This window comes from Sceloporus occidentalis, unplaced genomic scaffold (assembly GCF_023333645.1).
Source record: "Sceloporus occidentalis isolate IW3139 unplaced genomic scaffold, rSceOcc1.0.p SCAF_126, whole genome shotgun sequence".
In the NCBI taxonomy this organism is placed as follows: Eukaryota; Metazoa; Chordata; class Lepidosauria; order Squamata; family Phrynosomatidae; genus Sceloporus; species Sceloporus occidentalis.
Genome location: NW_028317106.1, coordinates 525,069 through 538,384, shown reverse-complemented (window position 1 = coordinate 538,384; position 13,316 = coordinate 525,069). Strand labels below are relative to the sequence as shown.

The window sequence follows — 13,316 nt, the reverse complement described above, 5'->3', positions numbered from 1 at the left end:
CGGCCCCCCATTCGTCTGCCCTTGGCTCGGATATGCTTACGCCCCTGCGCCCCGCTGGCACCCTTCGCTCGGCATGTCTGTTTCTGTATGTCATGCCATATACTAATCATGCCCGGTCTACCCTTTGTACAGCGCTGCGGAACCTGATGGCGCTATATAAAACAATAATATGAAATCCATGCAGACGGTGCAGACCATTGGCTTTTGGCGCATGCGCGGTGCGTAGGTGTTATTTACCGGTCCGGCCATCAGGTTATCCCTCCCCCCGCCGCCCGTCTCCCGCCGCCACAGACACCCGGGATGCGGCTAGGCTTTAAATGTGTTTAATTAAGGTCAGTATTTCTTATTTTTACAATGCACATATTTATTTGAAACGCAAAAGACGTATGTACACAATGTACAGCTGGGTTACAAAAAGCACGGTATTAGTAACCAGGACGGGCCGAACCCCGCCGGAGCGGCCCGAACCCCGCCGGAGCGGCCCGAACCCCGCCGGAGCGGCCCGAACCCCGCCGGAGCGGCCCGAACCCCGCCGGAGCGGCCCGAACCCCGCCGGAGCGGCCCGAACCCCGCCGGAGCGGCCCGAACCCCGCCGGAGCGGCCCCGCTTCATCCACAGAAATAACTTACAGCGTAAAGAGCGACAGAAACGGAACTAAATGTACAAACGAAGGCTTCGTGGCGGAATCCGTCCTAAAAAGTTACAAACCAGACGTTTTATACAAAGTGTGTACAAAAACAGGAAGTGTTAGAAACGCCTGCGCGGCGACTTACGAAATATATATATCTCCAAAGAAAAGGCAGTGCTCTGCAAACGGTCGGACCCTGCGAGCCGCGCATGGCTACCGCGTGCCGCCCTGACCGCACGGGTAACATTCAGACGTGAACCGGCCGCAGCCTGCACGGGGGAAGCACTTTCCTTCCGCACGAGCGCTTCACATGCGCAGAAGGAATTCGCTTCCCCCATCGGCTGTGTGAGGCTCGTTTCGCAATAATATTTAGGCGCGTCTCCGCTCGGCGTGGTTTAAACAGCTGGTGGAAAGACATCATTAACGTCATTAACAGAACAAAGGCACGTCGGAGGCGCAGGCCCTGGCACAGACGCGCCCCCCCCCCCCCGGTTACATGGGGTAAATCTGCGACCACGTCAGGCGGTCACAACTGCCAGCGCGTCACAGAAGGAGCAAACGGCCGCGGGTGATGGGGGTGGGTGTCGGAGTGCGGGACACGGGGGACCCAAAATTAAGTCACACCGGGGGAAACAAGGCACTGCCAACGGGTCGGCACCGGCACAGCCTTACACGCGTGTATCGCTATAGTAACGATTTAACCTCTTCAGCGCCGGAGAGGCTGCCAACGCACAGCGCTAATCTCTAACACTGTCACGGTTTTCAGGAGTGTTACAATTTACAATCATTAATCTCTAGGTGATCAGCTGGTCTCCAAAATCACACCGATCACCCCAAATAAACAGGTAATAATCCCTTTAAAAGTAAGGAAAATGTCTTCCCCGCCCTTAGAACACGCGCAGGGCACTAAATGCTGCAGGGGTAGTGGACACAAGGCACGTTTAACCTGTAGATGAAAGCTGGCATTTTATATATAAAAAATCATTTTGGTTAATAATAAAACTATATGACCGTTAGTTACGGCAGCGGCATTCGGGAAGCCACGGTTTTGCGTGATTTTAGCCATTTCTCAGAAGCGCTCTGGGTATCGCGGTAAAAGTCACCGGGACGTTACCGGCAGCGTCTTCGGAAACCTCATGGGACTGCCGAGCGCGCATCGAGAGAGTCCTCTTCTGACAGATGGCTAAAACAGGCCCCCGGCGGCCCTTCCTGAGAGTATTCGGGATTGGCTTCAAAGAATAACTGTTTCCCGGTCACGTGACCTGTCCCTTTAAATCCACGATGCCAGGAACAGCCCTCCCCAATGAGGCACAGGTCCCGGGGGCCGCCAAGGGCCCCCCAGCACCGCACACGAAACCGAAGAAGAAAAAAAACGTACGGATATTCCAAAACACGCAATTCTCTGGCGGAAAATATCAACATGGTGAAAAATTTGGCACTATTAATACAAAAATCTATATACGATGAGACCCCAAATCCACAAACCCCAGGGTGATGTGCTAGGTTTTTATTTTAGAATTTCTATATTTCACATTTAATCTAAAAAATATACTTTGAACGGTGAAAAAATATTTTGCTGTACAGAACAACCTTTACTCCTTTAAAAGTAACGAGCGGCGCCGCCGTACCCGCTGCTCGCGGCTGAAGTCCGGCTCGCGGGGAGAGCAAACGGGAAAAGGAGGGGAGAACTTATTGCTTACATTGTAAAGCGAGAACAGACCCCGGGAGCCGTGCCAGTCGCGCTTCTCCTGCGTAATCGCGTGTACACAGATTTTCTGCGCGGGCCGGCGGAGCGTTACGATGAGCACGATTACGATGAGCACGCCATGGCCCTAAGGAGCGGTGCCGCGGACTTGGCACGAAGGAAGAAGTGTTTGGTACGCAGACATTCGGAAAGGCAACAAGGTCCTCTCTGACAAGACCCTGAATTAAGTCTTATTGCAAGCAATTTATCATTTACATCAACACTAAAGAGGAGCCTGTATTCAGGAGGAGCTATGGGGATACCGGGCCGCCGCGGCGGGAACGCGCCCGGCACACAACCATATCAACCGGACGCGACGGCACCATTAGAACCGACGATACCGTAAAGCGGGCACCGGCGAGGGTCTCACCCATCCAGCGCTCGACAGGTTAATGCCAGGCACCGACGGCAATAAAGTTCGTGCCGTACTTAAACATTTAACACACGGTTACCCGCGCGGTCCCGGCTCCTGAACCGGCTGTTACCGGCCCGGAAAACTAAACGCGGAAGAAGAAAGTGCACGACTAAAACAGAATAATCCGGTTAGGCAACTTACGGTTGGTTTGTTTGTTTTTTTGCTTAATATAGTGAAGTCGTAAATAAAAGTTCACATAGTAAAGGCTCCGTTACCCGGAATTTCTGGCTGTTAAGGGAAAAGGTAATTGCATAGTTGTAACTGTCAACAGAATGAATCGGATGCGTTACGAGCGTCCTCGCTCAATCACCGTACGGTGTCCTGTTAGGTCCATGCGCGTCCGTGCGCTGGGTGCCGAAGGCGCGATCCCAGAGCGAAGCACGGCCGGGGCCGAGCGGAGAGTCTCCGTGCTCCAGAAAGCCGCGACGTTCCAAGCTACGCTATCACACCAAACTAAAACGGTACACGAGTCGGCGCGGAGCGAAGGCGGTCAATAACGCCCCCAATCGGCCAACGTAAAAAAACGCAACCTATTAAGAACAATTTCAAATTAAAATACAACTTTTAAAAGCCTAAATGCCAACCATCCACCGTGGTTTTCATGGGAATAAAAATCTAAATATCTCCATTGGATTCGATAGAACCGCTCCAGGCTTTTCCCTCCGAGACCCGACGCTCCACGCGGGCCGAGCACCGGAGCCGATGGACGAGGCTTTCGCTGGGGATGGAAAAACACGGCGGCTCTCGGCGACGCTCGGCAACGCGGAGAAATAAAGCCTGAAGCTCAACAGAAGCCGAGACCAAGGAAGAAAAAAAAAAAAAAAAAACAAGACATAAAACCAACTTCTTACTCCTGTTGGAAAACTTGCAAAAAAAAAAAAATATATATAAAATGATTTAAAAACTCCAAAACAGGAAAAAAAAACCCCAGAAGGATGCGAGGAGTCCGTCACTGCAGCATGAGCTGCTTGAGGTTGTCGTGCAGGATGGTATCTTTGACATCCCGGAAGACGAGGCGGATGTTCTCCGTGTTTATGGCCGTGGTGAAGTGGTGGTAGAGCGGCTTCTGCTGCTGGTCCCGGCGCTTGTTGCGGAAACAATCCACCAGGAACTTCTGGACGTCGGAGAGGCAGTGAGGCTCCCCTTCGAACTCGGGGAAGTAGTCTCTGATGCTCACTATTCTCACCTTCTCCTCCAGCAAGTCAGTCTTGTTTAGGAAGAGGATGATGGAGACGTTGCTGAACACGCGGTTGTTGACGATGGTTTCGAAAATGTTCAGGGACTCGGTGAGGCGGTTGGTCTGCCGGTCTTCCATCAGCACCTGATCGTACTCGCTGGACGACACCAGGAAGAGGATGGACGTCACGCTGTCGAAGCACTCGAACCAACGTTTGCGCTCGGACCGCTGACCGCCGACGTCCACCATTTTGAAAGGCACATTTTTAATCTCGAAGTCGTACTCGTGAATTCCTTTGGTGGGTCGCCGGGCTAGCAGGATATCTTGCTGACTCGGGAGATAATTCTTTAAAATAAAAACATACATAAAGTTAAGAAAGTCAGACAGACAGACATCTCGCCAGCAGTCACACGTCTTATAAACGAGCGACCGAGGGCTCTATCATCTCTACACCGAATCCGTACAGGCAGCCCCGGCCGTCACACCGGCACGAGACGTTCTGCCGAACGGCAGAAACCAAAAGGGAAAGCTGTCCCGGGGGCAACGAGCTTGGGCAGAGTGGGGGCAACGTGCTTGGGCAATGAGCCAACGGGTTAAAAGCTTAGCTAGGACCCCTAGTGCCCACCATCGAGACGGGGAAGGAAGTTATATTATTATATAGGTGTTGCACTCTATGAAGTTAGGTGTCCTAGATGCAGCAGGGAGCAAACAGGTTTGTTTACCTGTAAAAGGCTGTCCGGACGGGCCGTCGCATTATCAGGAAATAGTGCCGAGCGCGGGCCCACAAAACCCCACTCACAGCACAGGGACTTTAACACAGAGGAAGCAAACTCACCGGTTCCCCGAGTTTATCCAAATTGTCCAGGAAATATTTCACGGATTCACCCTGAGGAGGAAAGACGGATATTTGGGTTACGCTGGATGCGGGAGCACGGCGCGCGTTTATTACATACACACAGGAGCCGGGGAGGAATTACTTAAACCAAATACCCCCCCAGTCTGCAGTCAAACCCCCGGCTACAGGAATATACCGAAGCCGGACCCCAGACATAGCTCACGAAACATCAATTACTCACAACCCCCCGGGACGTAACCTCCATCGCTTTGCAGCCAAACGCTAGATGCTTCCGGCAACGAAAGGATAACTTTAACCCGGACGATAAGTCATTCTTTACTCCCTGAAACAGGACAGCTCCGAGAAGCTAAATCCCAACTCCTAATCAGCGCCTGGCACTGAGACATGTCCGCCGGGGGCCGCTACAGCAGCGGAGCCGTCTGATTAACCAAAACGAGACCGCAGCTAACGAGACGGCTAAAAGTGGGGGTTTTTGTAAAAATATTAACCTTTCACCCGCATACAGTCTGCTCTTGTTGCCTGGGAACCCAAACAACGTTAAAGGGAAATACCCGTAAACGGGAAGAGGGCCTTTCTGACCACAAGCTGCCAGCCGGCAGAGCCCCCCGGCGGGTTATCAGAAACAAGGCCTCCCGAGCCCCCCGCCACTCAGACCAAAACTCACTGGATGTACGGGGGCAGCAGGCTTCGCACCGCTAGCCGCTTTATTAATTTAAATATTGCTCATAAAGGGGAACAGCCGCCTCTGTGGAACTTACAGTTTTTGTCTACGGGCGGCGCTATTTAGGAGATATTCGGCAGCGATCAGTTACTTTGCTGTCTGACCCTTCTCACCCCTCTCCGCGGAGGGGCGTTTGGCCGGTATGACAGCAGCCGGCCACCACAATTTAACAGAGCCCAGGAGCGGCTGCCGGAGCCGTCACAGCAGCCGCGTGATCAGCCGCCGGCGGCTGCGTTCCATAACCGGTTTGGCCTCCTCCACACACCCAGTGAACAGCAGCACTCTGAGGCGTCCCTCACATCTTACCAGGAGGTGTGATGGGAATCTGGCAGCCGGCGACTGCCGGAGACACGCTCGGCAGGTCATACAAGGTGCACAAAGGACACGCTAGTGCTTCCCTCCACCGGCTCTCGCTCCCACAGAGCTCGCCTGGCCTCCTCTCCGGGAGACCCCCAAGCAGCCAAGCTCCAGGTCAAGGCAGGACCCCCAAAACATGCAAAGCAACCAACCAGAAGCAGAGACGCTTCACTTGGCTGATCGGGCCTCGGCCGTCCCGCGGTTTGGCAAGATTGACATTTAAAGGGACAGGACGGCTAAACGAGGCTTACGGGGAGAGGACTGCGGGTTTGGAGGAGGGGGGTTATACCACGCAGGAGAGACGAGCGGCCGGAGGGCTCCACATTCCCCGTACCAGAGGCAGGTCTCAGCACGCGGGGGGGGGGCATAACGGGGGGTTTCTGAACGCACGCGGGAATCCTGCAGGCTCTTCTCAGTAAGCGGTAGGTGAAAGACGTCGGCGTATTTCCGGCTGCCGGCCGTTTGCAGAAGCTTCTCGCACAGGAAGCCGGAGAACATGACATTCACCAACAAACCATGACATCAGCAGCATCACACGCGCCTCCGCCTGACGGGCTTCTGTTAACCCCGCGAGCAGGGCACAGCAGATACCGCGCGATGACCTGGCGCTCCTTGCCGTGGGTTTATATATTAGTCACATGATGCCCGCTGGCACTGCCAACAGCAGGGACTCAATGCTGCCCCCAGAAGCAGCAGGTGGGGTAGAATTTAGTACAGCTCACTGTAATCCCCCCCCCACCCCTGGTTACTGCGAATGCTCACATTATTAACCCCCTGCGCTTCACGACAGGAGGAAAAACCCCTCACATTATTCAGTCGCACGGAGTTGTTTAAATCCCGGGAGAGAGGAAAGTGTTAAGGGGTCCGGGCGACATGCTGATCCGTCCAATTAAACAAGAATTTAGGGGGTAAGAGCCCAGGCCAGGCTTCCGGGGTTGGGGGGAATCGCCCACGCAACACACAGACATGCGCGCCTGGCTTTAATGCACTTCCCGGACTCTATAAAAACAGGAAGAGGCGGTATTTCTATCCAACACGGACACTTCACCAATCCCATCACAGCTGACAGAAATTGGGCCTTTAATACAAACCAATCAGAACAAGCGTAACACAAGCCACGCCGAACCTAATAATAATGCGCCAGGAAGGAGAGCCGGCGCATGCCCCGACGCCCCCAGAAACGCCAGACACCCCGCTGGCCCACAGGGGCCCTCACGGACAGCATGCACATCAGAGACACTCCCTGTAATTACCCCCCCCCCCGAATGAATCGCAGGCTAAAGCCCATGGCGCCCAACTTGACGGGGCTCAGTATAATCTACATTTACACGGGGGTCTTACCAACTGGAACTCCCTGCGCCGGTCGTACGCTGCCTGGATGCCGCCGTCAGCCCACAACGCCTTGATGGAGGACAGGTGCATGAGAAACACGTGCGTCTCCACCATGCCCTGCACCACCATCGCCGAGCGCGTGTCGAAAGCCATCATGACCTCCCCGTGCTTCTGGTTGGAAGGATTTCCCCACGGGATGTGCAGCTTCTCGCGGGCGTCCACAAGAACTCTGATACCTGGAAGAGAAAGAGGCCGTCAGCGCGTGCAGCAAACCCCCCCCCAGAACAGAAAGTAGCCCCCCCGCTACATAACGGTACGGGATATTATACACGCACCGCCATGGCCCCCGCATCCTCACCCGCTACATAACGGTACGGGATATTATACACGCACCGCCGTGGCCCCCGCATCCTCACCCGCTACATAACGGTACGGGATATTATACACGCACCGCCGTGGCCCCCGCATCCTCACCCGCTACATAACGGTACGGGATATTATACACGCACCGCCGTGGCCCCCGCATCCTCACCCGCTACATAACGGTACGGGATATTATACACGCACCGCCGTGGCCCCCGCATCCTCACCCGCTACATAACGGTACGGGATATTATACACGCACCGCCGTGGCCCCCCGCATCCTCACCCGCTACATAACGGTACGGGATATTATACACGCACCGCCGTGGCCCCCGCATCCTCACCCGCTGCATAACGGTACGGGATATTATACACGCACCGCCGTGGCCCCCGCATCCTCACCCGCTACATAACGGTACGGGATATTATACACGCACCGCCGTGGCCCCCCGCATCCTCACCCGCTACATAACGGTACGGGATATTATACACGCACCGCCGTGGCCCCCGCATCCTCACCCGCTGCATAACGGTACGGGATATTATACACGCACCGCCGTGGCCCCCCGCATCCTCACCCGCTACATAACGGTACGGGATATTATACACGCACCGCCGTGGCCCCCGCATCCTCACCCGCTGCATAACGGTACGGGATATTATACACGCACCGCCGTGGCCCCCGCATCCTCACCCGCTACATAACGGTACGGGATATTATACACGCACCGCCGTGGCCCCCGCATCCTCACCCGCTACATAACGGTACGGGATATTATACACGCACCGCCGTGGCCCCCGCATCCTCACCCGCTACATAACGGTACGGGATATTATACACGCACCGCCGTGGCCCCCCGCATCCTCACCCGCTACATAACGGTACGGGATATTATACACGCACCGCCGTGGCCCCCGCATCCTCACCCGCTACATAACGGTACGGGATATTATACACGCACCGCCGTGGCCCCCCGCATCCTCACCCGCTACATAACGGTACGGGATATTATGCACGCACCGCTGCCACGGCCCCCGTATTCTCCATGCGCCTCATGCCACCGACTAACAGGGATCAATAAGAACAAAGACTTTATTCTATATGATCCATCCTACCGGCCCCCGTGGCCCCTGTTTGCTCATCACAGGAACCTTAAGGTATTGGACCGCGAGGGGGACCTCTGGCAATCTAGTTAAACATTAAAGGCTTTTCCGAGCGGGGAGTCCTTGGGCAGGTTGGGCAATAAGAATTACAGCGAGTGGATGCCGGTTCTCACGTTAACGGGCCGGAGCTCGGCGGGGGAAAGGATCACTCTGCTGACCCCTTTCAGCGTAAATTTCCCGGCCATTTACCAAATGGAGCCGCAGTAAGTATTCTGCCAGCCCCATCACTCCCATCCAGCACCAATCACTGGAGCGCGCATGTCTGATTCACTTAGCACAGACAGGAAGGGAAACTTCAACATGAAGCACCCACGCCAGCCACACACAGCATGGCCGCCGCGGACAGGACGAACCGCGGGACATCAAATCCCCGCAGGGCACCCGATCTGCCCCAGTATCCGCCACGAAAAGCCTCAACTCCCACTACGCCCAGCCAACACCCTCAATCTCACAGAAAAAGAGCGTGCGGCCACGTGGGGCATGCGGCGGGCGACAAGTGCGCCAGAATGCGACAGCCGGGGGAAGCGGAACGCATCACACGTTCCAGGGGTTCTACCGATTTCGTGTATATATTGTTTACCCAGCAGGGGGTGGAGCCCAGCATGACAGCGCCGGTAGCAGCCCCGCCCCCACGTGTAAGGTTGGCTGATGGATGCGCCACCCAAACAAACCGGGAAACGCCTATAAGCAGCATGCAGGGGACACAAGGGCCACTGCGGACCAGAGCCACGTCACAAAACACGTTAAATAACCAACACGCGACAAAACATACCCTGAACACGGGGGGGGGGGGGGTTAACAGATGCCTGAAAACGAGCGTCATACAGGGGCCAGCCTGCCGAATTCACTATACATGACGCAGGGCACCTCGCTATACATGACGCAGGGCACCTCGCTATACATGACGCAGGGCACCTCGCTATACATGACGCAGGGCACCTCGCCGAGCTCGCTATACATGACGCAGGGCATGCACTGCCTAAAGAGGGCCAGCCAAGCTCTTCCTGCAGTAAAGGCTCGCTGGGTCGGCTATAACGTACAGCGACGTCGGGGGCCGGACCCGTGGACAGGTACAGACAGGACACACGGATGTGGCCGCCTTAACGGGAGCCGCGTCCGACTAGACGCAGAGAGCGGGTTCCGTGGGCTGCTGGCGTGGGTACACGGTAGGATGCCCCCGGTTGAGGGCGCAGTATATGTGCCTCTCAGCCATGGCTGCTTTGCACTTCTTAAAGCTCTCGAGGTGCATGCAGCGAGCTGAACTTGCAGCCCCAACAGCTCGGCGCAGCCCCCCTATTCCCCATAATGTGAGGAGAATGCGACCCCTACAGGAGTGCGACCCCTTTGCCTACTATGGGGGTGTATTTCCCCCCTCCCTTTTCCCCCAGGCAGCTGGAGGGGGGTACATTGCCTCCCTCACTTCCCCCCTGGCAGCTGGAGGGGAGTAAATTGCCCCCCTGCCTTTCCCCCTGGCAGCTGGGGGGGAGCACTGCCCCCCTGCCTTTCCCCTCTGGCAGCTGGGGGGTGCATTGCCCCCTGCCTTTCCCCTCTGGCAGCTGGGGGGTGCATTGCCCCCTGCCTTTCCCCTCTGGCAGCTGGGGGGTGCATTGCCCCCCTGCCTTTCCCCTCTGGCAGCTGGGGGGTGCATTGCCCCCCTGCCTTTCGCCGAGCCCCTCCCTTTTCCCTATCCCTGCACCCCCCCACACACCATCAGCCGGGGTTCAGGCCCTCCCTGACCTCTCACCTTTGATGACGTTGCTGTAGATGGTGGCCCGAAACTCCTCCTTGGCCCTCAGGTCGAAGTCCTGGCCGTGGATGATGCGCATCTGTTTGAGGAAGGTGGACTTGCCGCTCTCGCCGGCCCCGAGCAGCAGGATCTTGACGAGCCGCTTGACATAGGGCTTCTCGCGGGAGATAACGCGGTCGATCTCCTTGGACTTGCGCTGCTGCTCGGCCTCCCGGCTGTTCAGGACACAGTTGGGGAAACAGACGGACAGCACGGAGCGGGACGGCAGGAAGTCCGCCATCTTACACACTGCATGAAGACGAGCCCAGGGAGGAGACCAGGCGGCGCGTGCGCGAGGCCGTCAGTACGTGCGCGACCCCGAGCCGAGGGGCGGGAAATGGCGACAGGGGCCGTCACACCCTACGCGTGCGTGCGTGCGTGCGTCACCTTGGCGACACGTGACCACCGTGTGAGGCCAAACCAGGGAAGGGCAGCGGAACAGTCACGCCCACCCTGTCTAATAAGCGCTAATTAGTGCCAAGACGGCTGCCTGACAGGGGCAGAGGTGGAGCTCGCACAGGTAACAATACCTCGAGCGTACAGACTCAGAAAGGGCAAAATACATATATATATATATATATTTCAATATTAATGACATATATATTTATATAAATCACAAATAAACACCCCGTCATGGGGGGATATAAATATTAATGCCATGTAACACCCCCTCAGGGGGAATATAAATATTAATCACACATATAACACCCCCTCAGGGGGAATATTAATATTAATGCCATGTAACACCCCCTCATGGGGAATATAAATATTAATCACACATATAACACCCCTCGAGGGGGGGTATAAATATTAATCACACGTATAACACCCCTCGAGGAGGGGGGTATAAATATTAATCACACATATAACACCCCCTCAGAGGGGATATAAATACCAATGACACAAATAAACACTCCTCTAGGGGATATAAATCACAAATAGACACCCCTCGAGGGGATATAAATATTATTCACACATATAATACCCCCTCAGGGGGATATGAATATTAATCGCACATGTAACACACCTCAGGGAAATTAATCAGACATTTAACACCCCTGGAGGGTGGAAATAAATATTAATCAGACATATAACACCCCTCCGGGGGGGGTATAGATATTAATCCCCCCGGGGGGTTATAAATATGAAAGTGTTGTTCTGTGGTATCTGGCAGGGGCCATCAGTTAGCACCCCTCAGCTCCTGGCTCCCGGGGCTCCCCTGGCCAGCCTTGGCCCCTGTAAGTGATTTAAGGCTTTATGTTTTTGCAGGGTGCAGGAAACACATCTGAATGCACCGCAGCGAAGTGTCGCCCCCCGCAATGCTCTGGATTTCTGCCCCAGGCGATTGCAGAGAGCATGGATCTGAAGGATTTGCCCCTTTGCTTGCAGCAGGAGTATGCGGTGCGTTGAACACGCGTGTAATCGGAGGTATGCGTTATATGCGCTGGTCCCGTGACCGACGGGCTCTTAAACTTGCTGTGTTCTGTAAGAGCCTTTCCGTCTGTAAAAGGGCAGCAGCCCCGGGGCAAAAGCCACGCAGAGTCTGTGATGCCAAGTGATGAGGTCAAGAATAATTTTTCAAACATAGTTACGATGACATTTTGGTGACATCATGGTTCACGTCCCGTCACCAAGCAGTGGCAATTATTTCCTCGCCAGCGCCAATCCAATTGCCCACGTTTGTTCCCCTTTAATATTTTCAGTGTTCTCACAGGGTGATAGGGGTGAGAATTCACATTGGAATTTGCTGGCCTTTCTAGCCCCTTGACTGGGGGGGGGGGCAGGGTACATGTCATCCAGCCGTGCCCCCACTTCCATCTATCAGGTCCTGCAACAGGTATTCTCCATTAAGTGTTACTTCTAGCGCTAAAATATCTTTCCTGCATTTCCGTTTGTGTGGAGACACTTTGCCAGCCCCCCCTGAATAAGGGTGTATATAACACCCCAAAAAGTGAATACTCAAAGAAATTGTGCACATCTCCTCGCTCACCCACGTACAGCCGGCATGTGACATAAGCGGAAGTGAGAGCACCATTGCGGTCGGGGTTTTTGGTTGCTTAAGAAATAAAACCAAGTGGTGTTACTGGTCTTTATTGTGGGAATGAGAGCAGCTTTACGGCCCCCGAGAGGAAGCCCCCTGCCGTCTGAAGCCATGTGTTACGCTGCACGACATATAGCTCTCTATTCACGCAGAAAAGTTATGGAAATCCAGCAATGCCCGCTGTTTTTTGCCAATACGGACAAGATGAGGTGCTCTGGCATGAAAACGCGTCCTTCTTCCTGCCCCTCACAGCTGACAATAATGACTGCAGCCCTACTTCCCACATGGCAATTAGCCATTTTCCTTGGGCACCGGTCACAGGCTGGTCACGGTGAGGATTCTGGTGGCAGGAGGCGGCAGTAGAAACAATTGATTGCATCATCGGATTGAGTAATCGAGCGACCACCACGGCACACGCCGAGTGAAGGTCTCGCCTTTCTGGTGCCACCATCCAAATCGACGACGCAGGACAGAGGGGCAAAATCCAGAAAAAGAGCCGGAGGTCAGGGCAGGAGATAAGCAGAAAAGCCAGGAACAGGCCAAAGGCCAGGGCAGGACACGTGAAATGATGAGACGCAGGTCAAAGATCAGGACAGGAGATACGCAGCAAAAGCAAGGACAAGTTACCAGAATAGCCGTCCCAGGAGACAGCCAGCGGAGGATCCTCGTGCCGGATTGGATATCATTGTAGATTTTATCCAACATTCGCTCTTCTCACTGCTTTTATCGTTC

General features: G+C 54.8%; 1 protein-coding gene across 2 annotated transcripts; it reads right to left on the bottom strand.

Annotated features, from left to right (window-relative positions):
* Positions 1–3,736: 3,736 nt before the first annotated feature.
* LOC149281894 (guanine nucleotide-binding protein subunit alpha-13-like) lies at positions 3,737–10,784 on the bottom strand. Of its 2 annotated transcripts, XM_089498764.1 has the most exons (5): positions 10,502–10,784; positions 7,240–7,466; positions 4,800–4,850; positions 4,395–4,409; positions 3,737–4,309 (listed from the first exon to the last, which is right to left on the bottom strand). In XM_089498764.1, exons 1-5 carry the CDS (start codon positions 10,782–10,784, stop codon positions 3,737–3,739), a joined length of 1,149 nt encoding a protein of 382 aa, XP_089354890.1. The 2 variants fall into 2 exon arrangements, with proteins under 2 accessions (XP_089354890.1, XP_089354891.1); XM_089498765.1 differs by lacking the exon at positions 4,395–4,409.
* Between the last annotated feature and the right edge of the window lie 2,532 nt (positions 10,785–13,316).